Below are 17,528 nucleotides of genomic sequence, written 5' to 3' on the forward strand. Positions count from 1 at the left end.
AGTGATCTGGTTAAAATTCCATTGACATCGACAGGACTGGAAGATCCTGATGATGGGAGGGACTGTAAAATTTCACCTGTGTGAAGGTCTCTCCAAATTCTTTGCAGTGAACATCTTTCCCACTCACATTTCCCTCCATTTAGAACATAGAACCATGCAGTGCAGAAACAGGGCCTTTGGCCCATCGAGTCTGCACCAACCACAATCCCACCCAGGCCCTATCCCCATATCCCTACACATTTACCCGCTAATCCCTCTAACCTACGCACCCCAGGACACTAAGGGACAATTTTAGCATGGCCAATCAACCTAACTCACACATCTTTGGACTGTGGGAGGAAACCGGAGCACCTGGAGGAAACCCACGCAGATACGAGGAGAATGTGCAAACTCCACACAGACAGTAACCCGAGCCGGGAATCAAACCCAGGTCCCTGGAGCTGTGAAGCAGCAGTGCTAACCCACTGTGCTACCGTGCCACCCACGGTGTGGTATTTGCCTCTCCCACTGTTTTATGGCCTTTCAAGTGATGGCAGATTAGCAAATTTTATTACCTGTATGATTTATTAATATAATGTGACAGAATGCTGAGCCAAGACAAATCAGTTTTTGTTCTCCAGTGTAATATTCTTAATCATTCCTTCCCTATTTAAGATACTAAGTTAGCAATTGAAGTACTGGATTGAAGAACACAAGCTTGAAAATCAACGACCCAATGCGGAGATCCCAGAGGTACTCAGACAACGAGGCACAGTGGTTCACACGACTGCCTCACAGCACCAGGGACCCAGATTAAATTCTGGCCTCGGGTCACTGTCTGTGTGGAGTCTGCCCATTCTCCCCGTGTCTGCGTGGATTTCCTCCAGGTGCTCCGGTTTCCTTCTGCAGTCTAAAGATATGCGAGTTAGGTGGAGTGGCCATGCTAAATTGCCCCATATGTGGGTTAGGGGGCATCAGCCAAGTAAATATGGAGCGTTACAGGGATAGGGCCTGGGTGGGATGCTCTATTGGAAGGTTGGTGCACACTTGATGGGTTAAATGGCCTCCTTCTGCACTGTAGGGCTCTATGATACCAAGGTAAGGATTTTCCAGCTGCGCGCACCCCAAAACCAGAAATTTCTACCCAAGCTCAAGAGATCGACAAATAGTCTGCCAAATTTTCTGTCTCACCCGTAACGATTCCCCCAGTAGGCGGGAGGGGAAATTTTCGGCCTGGATGTCTGTCCACCAGTGATTTTCCTCTCATTATTTAATTGTATGCTTTTGTTGTTGTGTAATTGGAAAACAAGTGCTAGTACTGCTGTTTGATTGGATGTTGGACATAGGAAGTTACTTGGGGAATTTATTTAAACAGTCACCATTCAGCTGTGCAGAGTAGACTCCATTGGCACTGTGTACAATTAGAGCAGAAGAAGTTCCCCCCAGTCTCACCAATATTCATCCTTCAGCCAACACCGGTTAACACATAGTAAGTATCTCATTGATGTTTGTGGGATCTTGCTGTATGCCATTTGGTTGCAGTGTTTCCTCCATTACTAGAGTGACTACACTTCAAAAGTTCCTCATTGATTGTGAAGTAATTGTATGAAGTGCTTTGGGTGCCCCTACATTGTGTAGTTGCTATTCAAAGGCAGATCCATCTTTCTTCCTGAAGTACAATATGTTCGGCACTCATGGTGTGACCATTACAGGACAATATGTTCGGCACTCATGGTGTGACCATTACAGGACAATATGTTCGGCACTCATGACGTGACCATTACAGGACAATATGTTCGGCACTTGTGGTGTGAACCATTACAGGACAATATGCTCGGCACTCGTGGTGTGACCATTACAGGACAATATGCTCGGCACTCGTGGTGTGACCATTACAGGACAATATGTTCGGCACTCATGGTGTGACCATTACAGGACAATATGCTCGGCACTCATGGTGTGACCATTACAGGACAATATGCTTGGCACTCATGGTGTGACCATTACAGGACAATATGCTTGGCACTCATGGTGTGACCATTACAGGACAATATGCTCGGCACTCATGGTGTGACCATTACAGGACAATATGCTCGGCACTCATGGTGTGACCATTACAGGACAATATGCTCGGCACTCATGGTGTGACCATTACAGGACAATATGCTCGACACTCATGGTGTGACCATTACAGGACAATATGTTCGGCACTCATGACGTGACCATTACAGGACAATATGCTTGGCATTCATGGTGTGACCATTACAGGACAATATGCTCGGCACTCATGGTGTGACCATTACAGGACAATATGTTGGCACTCATGGTGTGACCATTACAGGGCAATATGCTTGGCACTCATGGTGTGACCATTACAGGACAATATGCTCGGCACTCATGGTGTGACCATTACAGGGCAATATGCTCGGCACTCATGGTGTGACCATTACAGGACAATATGCTCAGCACTCATGGTGTGACCATTACAGGACAATATGTTGGCACTCATGGTGTGACCATTACAGGACAATATGCTCGGCACTCATGGTGTGACCATTACAGGACAATATGCTTGGCATTCATGGTGTGACCATTACAGGACAATATGCTCGGCACTCATGGTGTGACCATGACAGGACAATATGCTCGGCACTCATGGTGTGTCCATTACAGGACAATATGTTGGCACTCATGGCGTAACCGTTACAGGACAATATGTTTGGCAGTCTTGGCATGACCATTACAGTTCTTCTATGGGAGGTGACTAGTTGCGCAATCTGTTAGAACTTATTTATCTGGGTAGTTTGGGATCGGGTCCCAGCGAGCAATAGACACCGCAGTCTTATGTTGGGAATAACAATCTGCACAATACTGTGTTTGGACAACTACAGTCAACACTCAGCTGGGAAAAAAGCCCACAAAGCTACTATCCAAAGAGTTGTACTGATGTGACAAGCAGCTGGTGGAGTAACCTTATGAATGAAAGAGACTAGGCCATAAATGATCATGAGGAATACAAAATGGGCTTCCCTGCTAAGTTAATTATCTGGACTATTTATTCAATCTGACTGACCGTTTCACATACATTAGAATATTCGCATCACAAAACTGATGTGTTTTTGATGCCAACGCATTTATTCCTTTAAAAGATTATTTCTCACTCAGTGTCCCCTACCCTTTCTGTGTTATTATTCTCCTGATGCTCTATAGCTCACCCAAGGGGCGCATTTTGCACATTCATGCATACAAGGTGAACGTGAGTGACGTGTTCTACACTGGGAACCCTCACGTTCATTCATGCAAATACACACACACAAATCTGTCCTGCTTGCCACTCTTGCAGGAATGGACTTGTCTGGCTTTCAGGAATTATTTTGAGAGGAGAAGTTTTGGCATCAAAAGAAATAAAGTGCTCATCTTGGACAACCTTCTTGGATTATGTAGCTTTCTATCCGATGATTTGCCATGACAAATTAAGATTTGTGCTTGTTTGTAAATTGAAGTGTGTTTAAGTGTGGTTTTTTTTCCCCAACAGGAGAGTACTTAGCTGGATTTAGAGCTGGACTTAGAACTAGAACATGGATTTAGAACACAGTGGCACAATAGTTAATTCCTGGCTTGGGTCACTGTGTGTGTGGAGTTTGCAAGTTCTCCCTGTGTCTGCGTGGGTTTCCTCCCAAAATCCAAAGATGTGCTGGTTAGGTGCATTGGCCATTGCTAAATTCCCCTTCAGTGTACCTGAACAGGCACAGGGAGTGTGGCGACTAGGGGATTTTCACAGTAACTTCATTGAAATGTCAATGTAAGCCTAACTTGTGACACTAATAAATTAACTTTAAACTTGCCAGCAAAATCCACCTTCAAATTCAGAAAAGGCAACAATGAAAATATACGGCTGATCATATTTATTCAAAGAAAGATGCCTGTATCACCTGGATCATTCACCAGAAGAATTTTCACTCTTATTTTTCCCACTTCTCTTTACTTAGCTCAGATTGTAAAATTTGCAAGAACATAAAAACTTAGAAAACAGAAGCGGGAGAAGACCGGACAGCTCATTGAGCTTGCTCTGCCGTTCACTATTATCGTGGCTGATCTTAGGCTTTACCTCATTTTCCTGCTTACACCCTATATCACCGGCACGATGGCACAGTGGTGAGAACTGCTGCTTCGTAGTGCTGAGGACTCAGGTTCAATTCCAGCCTCGGGTCACTGTGTGAAGTTTGCATGTCCTCTTTGTGTCTGCGTGAGTTTGCCTCTGGGTGCTCCAGGTTCCCCCCCTACTGTCCAGAGAGTTGCATAGGTTAGGTGGATTGGCCATGCTAAGTTGTTCCTTAGTGTTACAAGATGTGGAGACTAGGAGGGTTAGCAGGGTAAATGTGTGAGCTTATGAGGGTGGGTCTGTGTGACAAATTTATATTTATGGGGGAAATATAAAAAGTCAAATGTGTTCAGCATGTTGTGGTTCATTTCAAAGTGACAAAAAATTTAAGCACTAGTGTTTACAAGTGAAAGTGTTTACACAGCAGGAAATTAAGTCTGTTTATGATCAACCTTAGATCAGTAAGATTAGAGGAGAAACAAAATGAAGTAGCACAGAAAATGTTGGCACAGTGTTCAGCAGCTTAGGCAACTTCGAAATTAAGTGAATTTTAACCACCCCAAACCAAGCTGCGTGCGATATAAAGTTAAAATAACCTCAATCTCAACCCCACCTCAGGTTTAACAGAGGAGAGAGGACACATAACCACCCCAATCCAAAGGTTTCGCCTTAAATATTCTAATGAACTGAGACCCTGCCCCCACAACCCACCATTTAAGTTCCGAGACCCCAGAAAGAAGAGAGAGGACAGTTTTGGGGAATGGTAAGGTGCCGTAATGCCATTATTTGTGGGTCAGTAGAAACAGGAGTGCTTACCCCATGCCTGCATGTCTCCCAGGTTTACCTTCATCACTTGGATCAGCTGTGGCCCCCTTTCTTCCTCTACCACTCACTATCGGACCTCCTGTCTTCAAATTAGGGTTCGGAACCAACCCATGAACCCTACCCTTCCTTCCCTGCCCATCCCCAATCTGCTCACTCTAGCAGCTGCAAGCTCAGGAACTGTTCCAGAGGGCACTTCACCCATCGGGGAGTCGTTCCTACAAATCAGGGCAGTTTTGGAAGGGGATCTTGCCAAAACAAAAGTGGACTCTGCAGCAAGAACATTGGTGGAAAATTGGGGAAGCGAGGTGGCACGATAGCACAGTGGTTAGCATTGCTGCTTCACAGCACCAGGGACCTGGATTCGATTCCTGGTTTAGGTCTGTGTGAAGTTTGTACATTCTCCCCACGTCTGCGTGGGTTTCCTCTGGGTGTCCTGGTTTCCTCCCACATTCTGAAAGACTTGCTGCTTGACCCGAACAGGTGCCGGAGTGTGGTGACTTCACAGTAACTTCATTGCAGTGTTAATGTAAGCCTTAATTCTGACCAATAAATAGACTTTACTTTTAGTCACTTTCATGGAAAACGATGGTACCCTAAGGAGAGGTCACAATGGGAACTGTGTCTGAAATAGGAGATATTTTCAAGTCTGAATTATCACGTGGAGATATCAACTGGAATTCTCTGGACCTTCCCACCCGCCGGGGGGGTGAGGTCCATGGGGATTCCCGTTGACAGTGGCAGGATCAGAGAATCCCACCGCTAGCAAACAACACACCACCTCCCGCTGACGGGAAACATGCGACTCAGAGGCCAGAGAATCTCGCCCATCAATTCAAACAATTAAACCCACATCATTTAAAGACTTTCCTTTGGCTGTGGCACTTGCCGGAACTTTACCACCTCGTCCACCCAAGGCTCGTAAGATCCCAGCCAAGGCCAACAGAGAATGCTGTTGTGCGAACCTCACTCGCTCTGATTCCAGGGTGGGCGAGGCAGTAAAATTCTGGTCTCTGCATCAGGTTAGTAATTTGTTAGTTTCGTGAGTAACGGGAGCAGGAGTGGATCACTTGACGCTCTTGCTTTGCCATCCAACACAATGATGCTTGATCTGTGGCCACAATTCCACTTCCCCAAGCACTGTCTACTTAGGCCCTGATTCTTTGACACTCTGAGTTGAAAGGACATTCTGGACTTGCAAATTATTGGGACAGTAAAACTGTCTTAAACAGGGCAAGAACCATTTTAACAATACGCTCATTTTTTCAAAAAATGTTCATGGGATGTGGCCATCGACGGCTAGGCCAGCATTTATTGCCCATTCCTAATTGCTTCTTGTTTAGAGGGCATTTTTTAAGAGCCAACCACATTGTTATACATCTGGAGTCACATGTAGAGGTCAGGCTCAGTAAGGGCGGCAGATTTCCTTCCCTAAAGAACATTACTGAATCAGATGGGTTTTTCCGACAAGCGGCAATGATTTCATGGCCATCAGTAGATTCTTAATTTTAAGTTTTTAACATGTTGAATTCAAATTTCACCGTCTGCCATGGTGGGACTTGGACCTGGGTCCCAAGAGCATTACCCTGGGTCTCCATCTTCCTACATATTGTGGCATAGATCTTTCTTCCATAGAAACAGAACACTTCACACTGTACAGCCTCATTCCTGCTTGCAGTAAATTGTGATCCACAATGTAAAAAATATCAAATTCTAAAATGTTCACTTTTGGTTTTTTTTTTCTCTCACTTCATCCATTTTTTCTTCCTCTCTCTTTTTGATCTCTTTCTGTACTAGACTAACTTGCCTTCTTAATTATTCTATTTGTTCTTCATCCTTAAATTTCACTGGTTAAGATGGTAAACTGTTGGTCTCTAATATCCTATCACCCTTGCCATATAAGCTTCCACTTCTAGACGATTTCTGCCCAAAAATCATAGAGTCTCGACAACGCAGAAGGAGACCATTCAGCCCATCGGGTCTGCGCCAATTCTTCAACAAATTTCACAACGTATTGCTGTGTGGTTGGAATTTCATGGTCAGAATTATACGGTGCCCAGGCGAGTGCACGCCTGACCTGAAAGTGGCTGAAGTCACGTGAAAATACATCGGCACGCGTGTCCCAACTTCAGTGTGCGCTCGAACAATTCTTTGGTGGGCAAATGCGCGTGAAATCCGACAATCAACCAGGCACATGACCCCATTCAGGGACCAATTGACCTCAATTTTACCTCAAGCCCCTTCTGCTTTTACAGTTGGCAGTTGGGCCAATTAGTCAAGCGGACTTTTTCTTTTCTCACTGCAACCTGGACCCAGAGGGGGATGAGCTGTCAGGGTTGAAATAATATTATAAAAGATGTGTCTCTCTGAGGTATGTGTTTGAATGTGCTGCCTGTTTGCAGTGTTTTTTCCATTGCAATTTATTTTTACAGCTCTGAAGCTCGCCGAGACGCTGGTTGGTCCCCCACTGAGGGAGCACATGACTAGCCCACATTTCTCTGCACCCACCCTCTTCCCACCTTCCCTTCCCAGCGCGTGCTTCTTGCTGGCCTCCCGTTAATTGTCCTGCTTGTGTTTCATGCCCACCCCCGGGCCCCCAGAGGCCAAACAGGTGAAAAATTTGGTCTCGTGTCTTTGTGTCTTCTTCATTCTTGAAACCAGCCTTTTTCACATCCTTAGCAGTACCTCAAGTGCAACTTGGCCCAACTGAAACTGAAATTTACAGGCTCAGAATGGGCTTGGTCCATGGAGGAGGGTTTTTCTGACTGCCCACCTATCTCCTGCTGTGTTGTCTGTGCTCCAGTCATCTTGATATGAAAGTGGCGGCATTGGACTGGAGTGGGCACAGTAAGAAGTCTCACAACACTAGGTTAAAGTCCAACAAGTTTATTGGAAACCGTGAGCTTTTGCCTGAAGAAGGATCAGCGCTCCGAAAGCTCATGATTCCAAATAAACCTGTTGGACTTTAGCCTGGAGTGGTGAGACTTCTTACTGTGCTCAGTCATCTAGGGGAGCTGGGTGACATCCACTGATAAACTTGAAGCCTCATCAATAGTTTAGTTTAGGTTAGAGGGTCATTAGATTGGTTCCGCTGGTCGGCGCAACATCGAGGGCTGAAGGGCCTGTACTGCGTTGTAATGTTCTATGTTCAACTGATTAGCTGTGTGGAATGTCTTCTTGACTCCAACAGCAATATTGATGTTTAGTTTGTTAAGGTTTGTTTTATTTTAAGCATCTTACTTTAATTAGAACCTTTACTTATCATATTCAGTATGTCCCAAAATGGCCACATGTGCCACTTTTTCTTTGGAGATAATTGCTCCTGACAACCATGACCATCTTTCTGGGTATCAAGTATATTCCCAGCCACTGGTGGCTCTTCACACCATCTGTCATTTACCTCAATCTTTCTAACATTGCTCTGTGCATTAAGCTGATCTTACAAGCTTGGTGAGATGCATAATTGAGTTAGTGCGTCAGTGTCGTTGCTTAATCGTTCAGTTTGTCGATGGGGCATGCCACTTTCCGGGATCATCTGTGTAGTTGACAACAGTATAGTCTGCTGAGAATTAAACAAAGAACAAAAACAGCCCAGGAAACAGGCCCTTCGGCCCAACGAGCCCGCGCCGCCATTTTAACATTACCAGTCCCCCCTCCACCCATGACCCTTATCTCTGATTATGGCATTCCACATTGAGGGAAACTAATTTAGGGACAATTTATTACCTCCAGTCAGCCTAATAGCACATCTTTGGGGTGTGGGAGGAAACGGGAGCACCCAGAGAAAACCCACGCAAGCACGGGGAGAATGCGCAAACTCCCACAGACACCGGCCCAAATCCATGTGTCTGCACAGCAAACAGTGATAGTCACTGAGCTGTCGTGTTGCCCAGCATCTGGTCCAGTTTAAGCACACACTAACGACATGAAGCACTAGGCTACTCTCGAACATCCAAGAGCAGCTCTAGTACGACCCATCGCGTGTATGCCCCTCATTGGACAACAAGGCGGACTGACTTAAAACCTGTGAATTAAAAGAGAAAAACATTAGTATCATAAAAGAGAAAAACATTTGAAACCGGATCACATTAGAATCCATCTTGTGACTCATGACTTCACGTCCAGGCTGTGTGAAGAAGGTTGCCAATCAAGCCTGTGGGTTCAAAAGGTTATGGCAGCGGGTGGCTGTTTTATACATAGCTAGAACTGCTTGATTTATTGTGCTGAATTAACACTTTTCAACCTGGGTGTTGGTTGGGATGTTATAAAGTGTCATCAGTGACATACTGTGGAAGTTTCTTTGCGGAATCAGAGGCCTGATGATTCAAATATGCAACAAATAGTGGTGAGGCACTTTGAGTATTGTTGAAAAAGACATAAGACCATAAGACATAGGAGTAGAATTAGGCCACTCGGCCCATCGAGTCTGCTCTGCCATTCAATCATGGCTGATATTTTTCTCATCCCCATTCTCTTGCTTTTTCCCCATAACCCCTGATCCCCTTATTAATCAAGAATCTATATATCTCTGTCTTTTAGACATTCAATGACCTGGCCTCCACAGCCTTTCACCACTCTCTGGCTGAAGAAATTCCTCCTCATCTCTGTTTTAAAAGATCGTCCCTTTTGCCTGAGGTTGTGCCCTCTGCTTCTAGTTTTTCCTACTCGTTGGAAACATCCTCTTCACATTCGCTCTATCCAGGCCTCGCAGTATTCTGTAAGTTTCAATAAGATCCTCCCTCATCCTTCTGAACTCCAGTGAGTACGGATCCAGACTCCTCAACTGTTCCTCATATGACAAGCTCTTCATTCCAGGGGTTATTCTTGAGATCATCCTCTGGATCTTTTCCAGGGCCAGCACATCCTCCCTTAGATATGGAACCTAAAACTGCTCCAAATGGGGTCTGATCAGAGCCTTCTACAGCCTCAAGTACATCCCTGCTCTTGTATACTCGCCCTCTCGACATGAATGCTGACATTGCATTTGCCTTCCTAACTGCCGACTGAACCTGGACATTAACCTTAAGAGAATCTTGAACAATGACTCCCAAGTCCCTTTGTGTTTCTAATTTCCTAAGTAGTTTCCCATTTAGAAAACAGTCTATGCCTCCATTCCTCCTTCCAAAGTGCATAACCGCTCACTTCTCCACATTGTATTCCATCTGCCAGTTCTTTGCCCACTCTCCTAATCTGTCCAAGTCCTTCTCCAGCCCCCCATTTCCTCAATACTACCTGTCCCTCTACATATCTTTGTATCATCTGCAAACTTAGCAGCAGTGCCTTCAGTTCCTTCCTCCAAATCATTAATGTATATTGTGAAAAGCTGTGGTCCCAGCACTGACCCCTGAGGCACACCATTAGTCACCAGCTGCCATCTTGAAAAAGACCCATTTATCCCCACTCTCTGCCTTCTGCCAGTCGGCCAGTGCAGTTTTGGGCGCCGCACTTACGCAAGGATATTTTGGCCTTGGAGGGAGTGCAGAGGAGGTTTACTAGGCTGATGCCGGAGTTGAGGGGGTTGAGCTATGAGGAGAGGCTGAATAAACTAGGCTTGTACTCGTTAGAGTTTAGAAGAATGAGGGGAGATCTCATTGAGACGTATAAGATGATGAATGGGATGGATAGGATAGAGGTGGAGAGACTCTTCCCGCTCAGAAAGGACAGTAGGACTAGGGGGCACAGACTCAAGATAAAGGGGGGGCGGTTTAGAACGGAGTTGAGGAAGAACTTCTTCACTCAAAGGGTGGTGAATCTCTGGAATTCTCTGCCCGTTGAAGTGGTGGAGGCTGCCTCGCTAAATATATTTAAGACGTGGGTTGATGGGTTTTTGATAAGAGAGGGGATTAAGGGTTATGGGGAGAGGGCGGGAATGTGGAACTGAGCCACGACAGATCATTGAATGGCGGGGCAGGCTCGAAGGGCCAGATGGCCTACTCCTGCTCCTATTTCTTATGTTCTTATATTCTTATGTAAAGGAAACAACAGTTTATACTACGTGAGAAGAGAGTGCTGATGAGTGGACTCTGATTAGTCGAGGGGTTGCCATAAAGAATGCACACAGGGAGCTGTGAACAGCCGAGCAATTGTTCAGATTCAAACTACACGGGTCAATTCAGTTTGCCCCATTGTTGCCATCCAGTACAATAATAGCGCCCCCCCCCCCCCCCCCCACCCCCCCCAACCGGATCAGATCTTTGCTTGCTGTATATTATTCAACCTCATGTATGGGCCTCAAGCTGCCAGTCCACCTCCTCACACTACCCTGGAGGGTGAAGTATCTCAAAGACTAGGCAGGTGTGAAGTGATCGGTCAGAATGGGCGGAATTGAATGCTCTCCCACAAAGTGAGTTGGGAGGTGGGGCTTCAGTAAGGCAGGAGGGGACCCCACCACCTCCCTGCCTCTATCCCAATGGAGGCCCTCAAGTGAACATCTCATGCATCCGAGCAGGGCCTTTGCCATGTGGGAAACTCAACACTCCTGGTTTACATGTATGTGCTTCATCGTTCAAAGGTATTTGGAGCCTGATTGTGGAGTCTGGCATCAGGAAGGGAGGAGCTGCTGACAGTCGCTGGTCTGCCATTCATGTGGTGGTGGTGGTGGTGGTGGGGAAGGGGAGGAGTGGGGGGAGTGCATTAGAGAAACCTAAATTCATAAAAATCTATTTAATGAGGTTCCCTCCCTTTGTGGGCCTGAACCACGTGACGTCACCAGTGAGGGGTAGAGAACATCAGAAAACACAGTCTCTCAGGAGAGAGTCGTTCTTCCCAGGTCTCCCTGGATTTTCCACCTGCGTTGCTGCGTTCACTGATGGCAGGTTAAAATCCGTCAACCCCACCCCCACCCTCCTCAACCCCAGTGGCCTGGACAGATTGACAAAAGCTGATCGAGAATTTTTAGAATCCCTACAGCGCAGAAGGAGGCCATTCGGCCCATTGGGTCTGCATCGATCACAACCCCACCCAGGCACTAACCCCACAACCCCATGCATTTACCCTAGCTAGTGCGCCTAAGGGGCAATTTAACTTGGCCAATCCACCTAATCCGTACATCTTTGGACTGTGGGAGAAAATCGGAGCACCCGGAGGAAACCTGTGCAGACATGGGGAGAATGTGTAAACTCCATACAGACGGTGACCCAAGCCAGGAATCGAACCCGGGTCCCTGGCACTGTGAGGCAGCAGTGCTAACCACTGTGCCACTCTGCTGCCCCTAATTGGTGATTGGCGTCTAATCCCCTTACTGGGGAGAATGAAGTTAAGGTCTTGAAGATCCACAGATTGTGGCCTTATTTTGGTAAGGGACAATTGAAAATCTCCAACTAGGAACAGAAGGAGCTGGTTGAGTTTTCTCTTTGAAGATTAGGCAAGTGAGGATTTTCTTTGTGACGAGAGGATTAGGTGACTTGCAGCTTGGAGTAGAGTGGACTGTTATGTAAGATTCTTGGAAGTCGAGATATCTTTTGAAACGAGAGGGGCTCAGAATTGGAATAATTGAAGAGTGCAGTAGAGTAGTATCTTCTGGCACTCGATAGTTGCCAACACTCATTATGCTAGTAGCTATGAGTTTCATCCAGCTAAGATCTAGTTTTAAGCATAATTGCTCACAGATGTTTGCCAAGTCAGTGATAGAAAGGACCGATTGGGGATAGAATATAAAAGCAGGGAGGTCTTGATGCGACTGTACTGGTGAGGTCGCAGCTGGAGTACTGTGTGCAGTTTTGGTCGCCGCACTTGCGGAAGGATATATTGGCCTTGGAGGGAGTGCAGAAAAGGTTCACTAGGCTGATACCAGAGATGAGGGGGTTAGCCTATGAAGAGAGACTGAATAGACTGGGTCTGTACTCGGTGGAGTTTAGAAGCCTGAGGGGGGATCTGATAGAGACGTATAAGATAATGAAGGGGATAGATAGGGTAGAGGTAGAGAGATTCTTCCCGCTCAGAAAGGACAGCAGGACTAGAGGGCACAGCCTCAAGATAAGGGGGGAGCAGTTTAGATCGGAGTTGAGGAGGAACTTCCTCACTCAAAGGGTGGTGAATCTCTGGAATTCTCTGCCCGTTGAAGTGGTGGAGGCTGCCTCGCTAAATATATTTACGTCACGGGTAGATAGGTTTTTGACAGACAAGGGAATCAAGGGTTATGGGGAGAAAGCGGGAAAGTGGAACTGATCCACTTCAGATCAGCCACGATCTTATTGAATGGCGGGGCAGGCTCGAAGGGCTAGATGGCCTACTCCTGCTCCTATTTCTTATGTTCTTATGATTGCTCTCTGCAAAACCTGATTTCCAACGTTGTACTGATGACATTGCTCTGACACTTGTTTCTCCAGATGCAGATGTTAACTCACTTCACCACAGAGCGGCAAGTGCCCGTTCATGAAGATCGAGCAGGAGTGTTACATCGGACAAAGAGAAGCCAAAGCAAAGAGCCGGGAGAGAGAGGTGAACAAACAGTTAAAGGGGATAGAGGTGAGAACATGGGTACAGATATGGATGTTGTTTTAAAGCCAAGCTGTAATCTATGAGGTGCCTAAAGACTTTTAATTCTTTTCCAATGAGCCTCTGACTAAACACTAGATGACAAATACTGAATATACGTTTTGTTGTGTTTCAATCTGGATTTATTAAATGCCAAATTTTTAAAAAAGAAGCCATTTGGTGAAGCATTTACATTGTCTTTCCCAATCCACATTATCAGCAAGAACTCTTGTTTATGTCTTCAGTGCATGTTTAAAGTTTATTTATTAATGTCACAGGTAGGCTTACATTAACACTGCAATGAAGTTACTGTGAAAATCCCCTAGTCGCCACATTCAGTCCCCTATTTGGGCACACTGAGGGAGAATTTAACATGGCCAATTCATCTATCCCGCACATCTTCCGGAGCGTGGGAGGAAACTGGAGCACCCGGAGGAAACCCACACAGATGCGGGGGGAACCAGGAATCGAATCCAGGTCCCTGGCACTGTGAAGCAGCAGTGTTAACCACTGTGCCACCATGCCACCCTTAATGATGATGGACAGAATTGCACAATCCAATCTCTCGGCATGTTAAACAGAGCTATTTGCTCAATGTCATTTTCTTCCCCTTTCTCCAGATCCTTTTGTATTTGTCCTCTGTAGATACTTACCAAGTTCTCAATCTGAATGATACATGATCTCTGTTCAAAGCCACCCGTGGGAAAGCATTCCCAGCTCACAAACCCATCGTAGCGACACAAGTGATTCATGCATCTGGACAGGAAGCAGCCAGAAAGACTCTAACCACTCTGTCATGTGCTGATCGAAAGTTGCATTTAATGATTTAAAAGTTGGGTGGCACTGTGGTTTGTATGTTGCTTCATAGTGCCAGGAGCCCAGGTTTAATTCCAGCCTCGGGTGACTGTCTGCATGGAGCTTGCACGTTCTTCCCGTGACTGCGTGGTTTCCTTCGGGTGTTCCTGTTTCCTCCCACAGTCCAAAGATGTGTAGCTTAGGCTGATTGGCCATGCTAAAACTGTCCCTTAGTGTCAGGGAGATTGACAGGGTAAACACTTGGGTTTCCTCCAGGTGCTCTGATTTCCTCCCCCAGTCCAAAGGTGTGCGGATTAGGTGGATTGGCCAAGTTAAATTGCCCCTTAGTGTGAGGCGGACTAGCTAGGGTAAATGCATGAGGTTGTGGGGAATTTTGTTGGTGCAGGCACGATGGGCCTAATGGCCCCCTTCTGCACTGTAGGAATTGAATGGACTCTAATTTGCACAAGCACCAGTGACCTCAAATGAAGGAACTGAGTGTCAAGACAGCAGAGTCATCACCCCTTTGTGGCACTGGAGATTCTCCCCCTTGTTAGGCAACCTTTCTTGTGTTTCATTATGAGTTCCAATTAACAGCAGTTGACCATGTTTTGCTGTTGTCAGGCATTACGGATGGGTTGCTTCTGGAGTAGCTGGAACTCCTGCACCATTTCAAGCTTATCTAATCCCCAAATACCTCTAACTCCTCTGGCAGTCGCAAGTCAAGGACTGTTTTAAGATTTGCTCATTTAATTGTCCCTAAATTAGTCACCTCTCAATCTGGTTTCCAATGTGGAGTGCCGTATGCGTAGACAAGGGTCATGGGTGGAAGAGGGGACTCACAATGTTAAAATGGCGGCACGGGCTCGTTGGGCTGAAGGGCCTGTTTCCTGTGCTGTGTTGTTCTTTGTTATTCTGATCAGTTTTTTAAGATTGTTTGGGTTGGATTTTCCAGCCTTTTCTGCCAGCGGGATCTTCCAGTCCTGTTGATGCTGACTGCTCTGGTGTGGGTTCACCAAGACAGGGGGTTGCAAATGATGAGAAACCCTACTGCAACTGAACGAACCCGGTAAATAGCAGGTCATCTCTGCCGCAATATAGAGAGTGCAGAAACTCCCACCCTTTTGCGTTTTTCCAGGGCTTTCTGCACTTGGCTGGCTTTTTGTTCCAAATTCACAACTAAGGGCGGGAAGGTGCGTAAATTATTGGCCGGAATTTGCTCTGGGGGAGTGTGTGGCCGACCCGGAAGTGAAATGCCCCAACGTCACCATCGGGAGATATTTGAGTCAATGGGTGTGAACGGGAGTTGGAAGTGTGGCGAGAATGTTTAAGTGGGTAATTAAGCCCATTGAGGAGGCAGTTAGAAACAATTACACGTGGTCCATCTGCTTTTCAGTTTGCCTGGTGGACCAATTGGTCTGGTGGCCTTTTGCTCCAACCCCGATCTAGGGCAGGATGAAGTGTACAGGGTGAAATAGAACTGCAAAAAATACCTGAGTTCTTCTGTCAGGCGTTCAAACTTGCTGTCCAGACACACAGCGCTGTGTCTTTTCACCACATTTAATCTGTGCTGGTCTGCAGTTCCCTGAAACAGCTCCTCAGTAGTTGCCCATCAGGGGGAGCCCATCAGAAATGACAGCACGCACCCTCCATTTTAAAGAACAGTACAGCACAGGAACAGGCCCTTCGGCCCTCCAAGCCTGTTCCAATCATGCTGCCTGCCTAAGCTAAAATCGTATGCACTTACAGAGTCCGTATCTTTCCATTCCCGTCCTATTCATATATTTGTCTAGTTGCCCCTTAAATGCCGCTACCATACCTGCTCCCATTCACCACCCTCTGTGTAAAAAACTTGCCTCGCACATCTCCTCTAAATTTTTCCCCACGCCCCTTAAACCTATGTCTCCGAGAACTTGACTTTTCCACCCTAGGAAAGAGCATCTGACTATCCACTCTGTCCATGCCACTCATAACCTTGTAAACCTCCATCAGGTCACCCCTCAATTTCCATTGTTCCGGTGAGAACAAACCGAGTTTATCCAACCTCTCGTCATAGCTAATACCTTTCCTCGGTGCCCGCCCTCCTTCCTGCCCTCTCAGCAGTGCTGAGCCTTTCCCAGCATGTATTTCATGTTTGATGCCCGTGAATTGGGCAGCTAATGCAAAATGGCATTTTGGGGCTGACCGCAGCCAGAGGCACATTTTGTGTCCGGTTCCAGACCCACCCGAGTCCCCGTGGCGCAAAATTCAGGTCATTAAACCTGTTAAACCTCACAAGATAAATCAAGGTCAGTTTTGCACTATTCAGCTAGCAGCATGTTAACCCTGATTCAGCCTAATGTTACGGCAAGAACTTCCTACACTGCATCCAAGACTGCTTTCTTAAACAGTACGGACGTGACCAACAAGGACGAATCGAACGCTTGATCTGATAACTGCACAAGTATGCTTTCTGAAGATAGAGAGGTTGGGGAATAATTACCACAATTCAATCGCATTCCTGTGCTAACAAAGCAAAGAAAGAACTGAATCCAAGATAGAAGTTTCAGGCTCCTTCCTGTTAAAGTCCATCATTGTCACACTCTGGCTGCCCTTTGAATGAGATGGGGGCGGTGTGGGGGAGACAGAATAGTTACTAAATCTCTCTTAGAAACTGGGATGAGGAGAAATTTATTCACACAGAGGGTGGTGAATGTGTGGAATTCATTACCATGGAAAGTAGTTGAGGCCAAAATGTTGTCTGATTTCAGGAAGAAATTAGGTATAGCTCCTGGGGCTAAAGGGATCAGGGGATATGGAGGGGGGAGGGGAATCAGGATAGTGAATTTGATGATCAGTCATCATCACAATGAATTTGCTGATCAGCCATGATCATAATGAATGGTGGAGCAGGCTCGAAGGGCTAAATGGCCTACTCCTGTTTCTAGTTTCTATATGGAGGTACCATCCCAAACCAACCTGGAAGGCCAGGACCTGGTGATTCTACAACACTTGCCTGCCCATGCGCACAACTCCCCCTCCAAATCTCCTACTCCTTCCTATTGTAGAAGGGAGTAACGATAGGTGCCCATGCCATTTGACATGTCTCCTCCCCCCCTTCAAGTATGCCACCCTCCAACCCTCCACGTCCACAGAGACATGCCCACTGGGATGCATAAAATTCACTCCTTCGGTTCCGCATGTCAGTCAAGAGTTAAACTGGATTTTCTGAACCGAATATATAAACAAGTGAGGTTTGGTTCTGCCATGTGCTGTTAGCTATTCTGTCCACACGGTGTCTCCTTAATCACACTTGACATTTGAGTATCACAGACGTGCAATTTTGATTCTATCGAGTTGAGAAAGTGGCTGAAAC

The 17,528-nt window shown here is 46.3% G+C and overlaps 1 protein-coding gene across 3 annotated transcripts in view; it reads left to right on the forward strand.

The window, feature by feature from the left end:
- eda (ectodysplasin A) overlaps positions 1 to 17,528 on the forward strand; it is a 253,357-nt gene that overhangs the window by 141,409 nt on the left and 94,420 nt on the right. For all 3 annotated transcript variants that reach the window (XM_080187890.1, XM_080187891.1, XM_080187892.1), the window contains exon 2: positions 13,231 to 13,369. In XM_080187890.1, coding sequence (XP_080044016.1) covers positions 13,231 to 13,369 — 139 coding nt within the window. The remainder of the gene's footprint in view (positions 1 to 13,230; positions 13,370 to 17,528) is intronic.

The sequence above is a fragment of the Carcharhinus amblyrhynchos genome, chromosome 4 (genome assembly GCF_965287045.1).
Source record: "Carcharhinus amblyrhynchos chromosome 4, sCarAmb.v2.hapA, whole genome shotgun sequence".
NCBI lineage: Eukaryota > Metazoa > Chordata > Chondrichthyes > Carcharhiniformes > Carcharhinidae > Carcharhinus > Carcharhinus amblyrhynchos.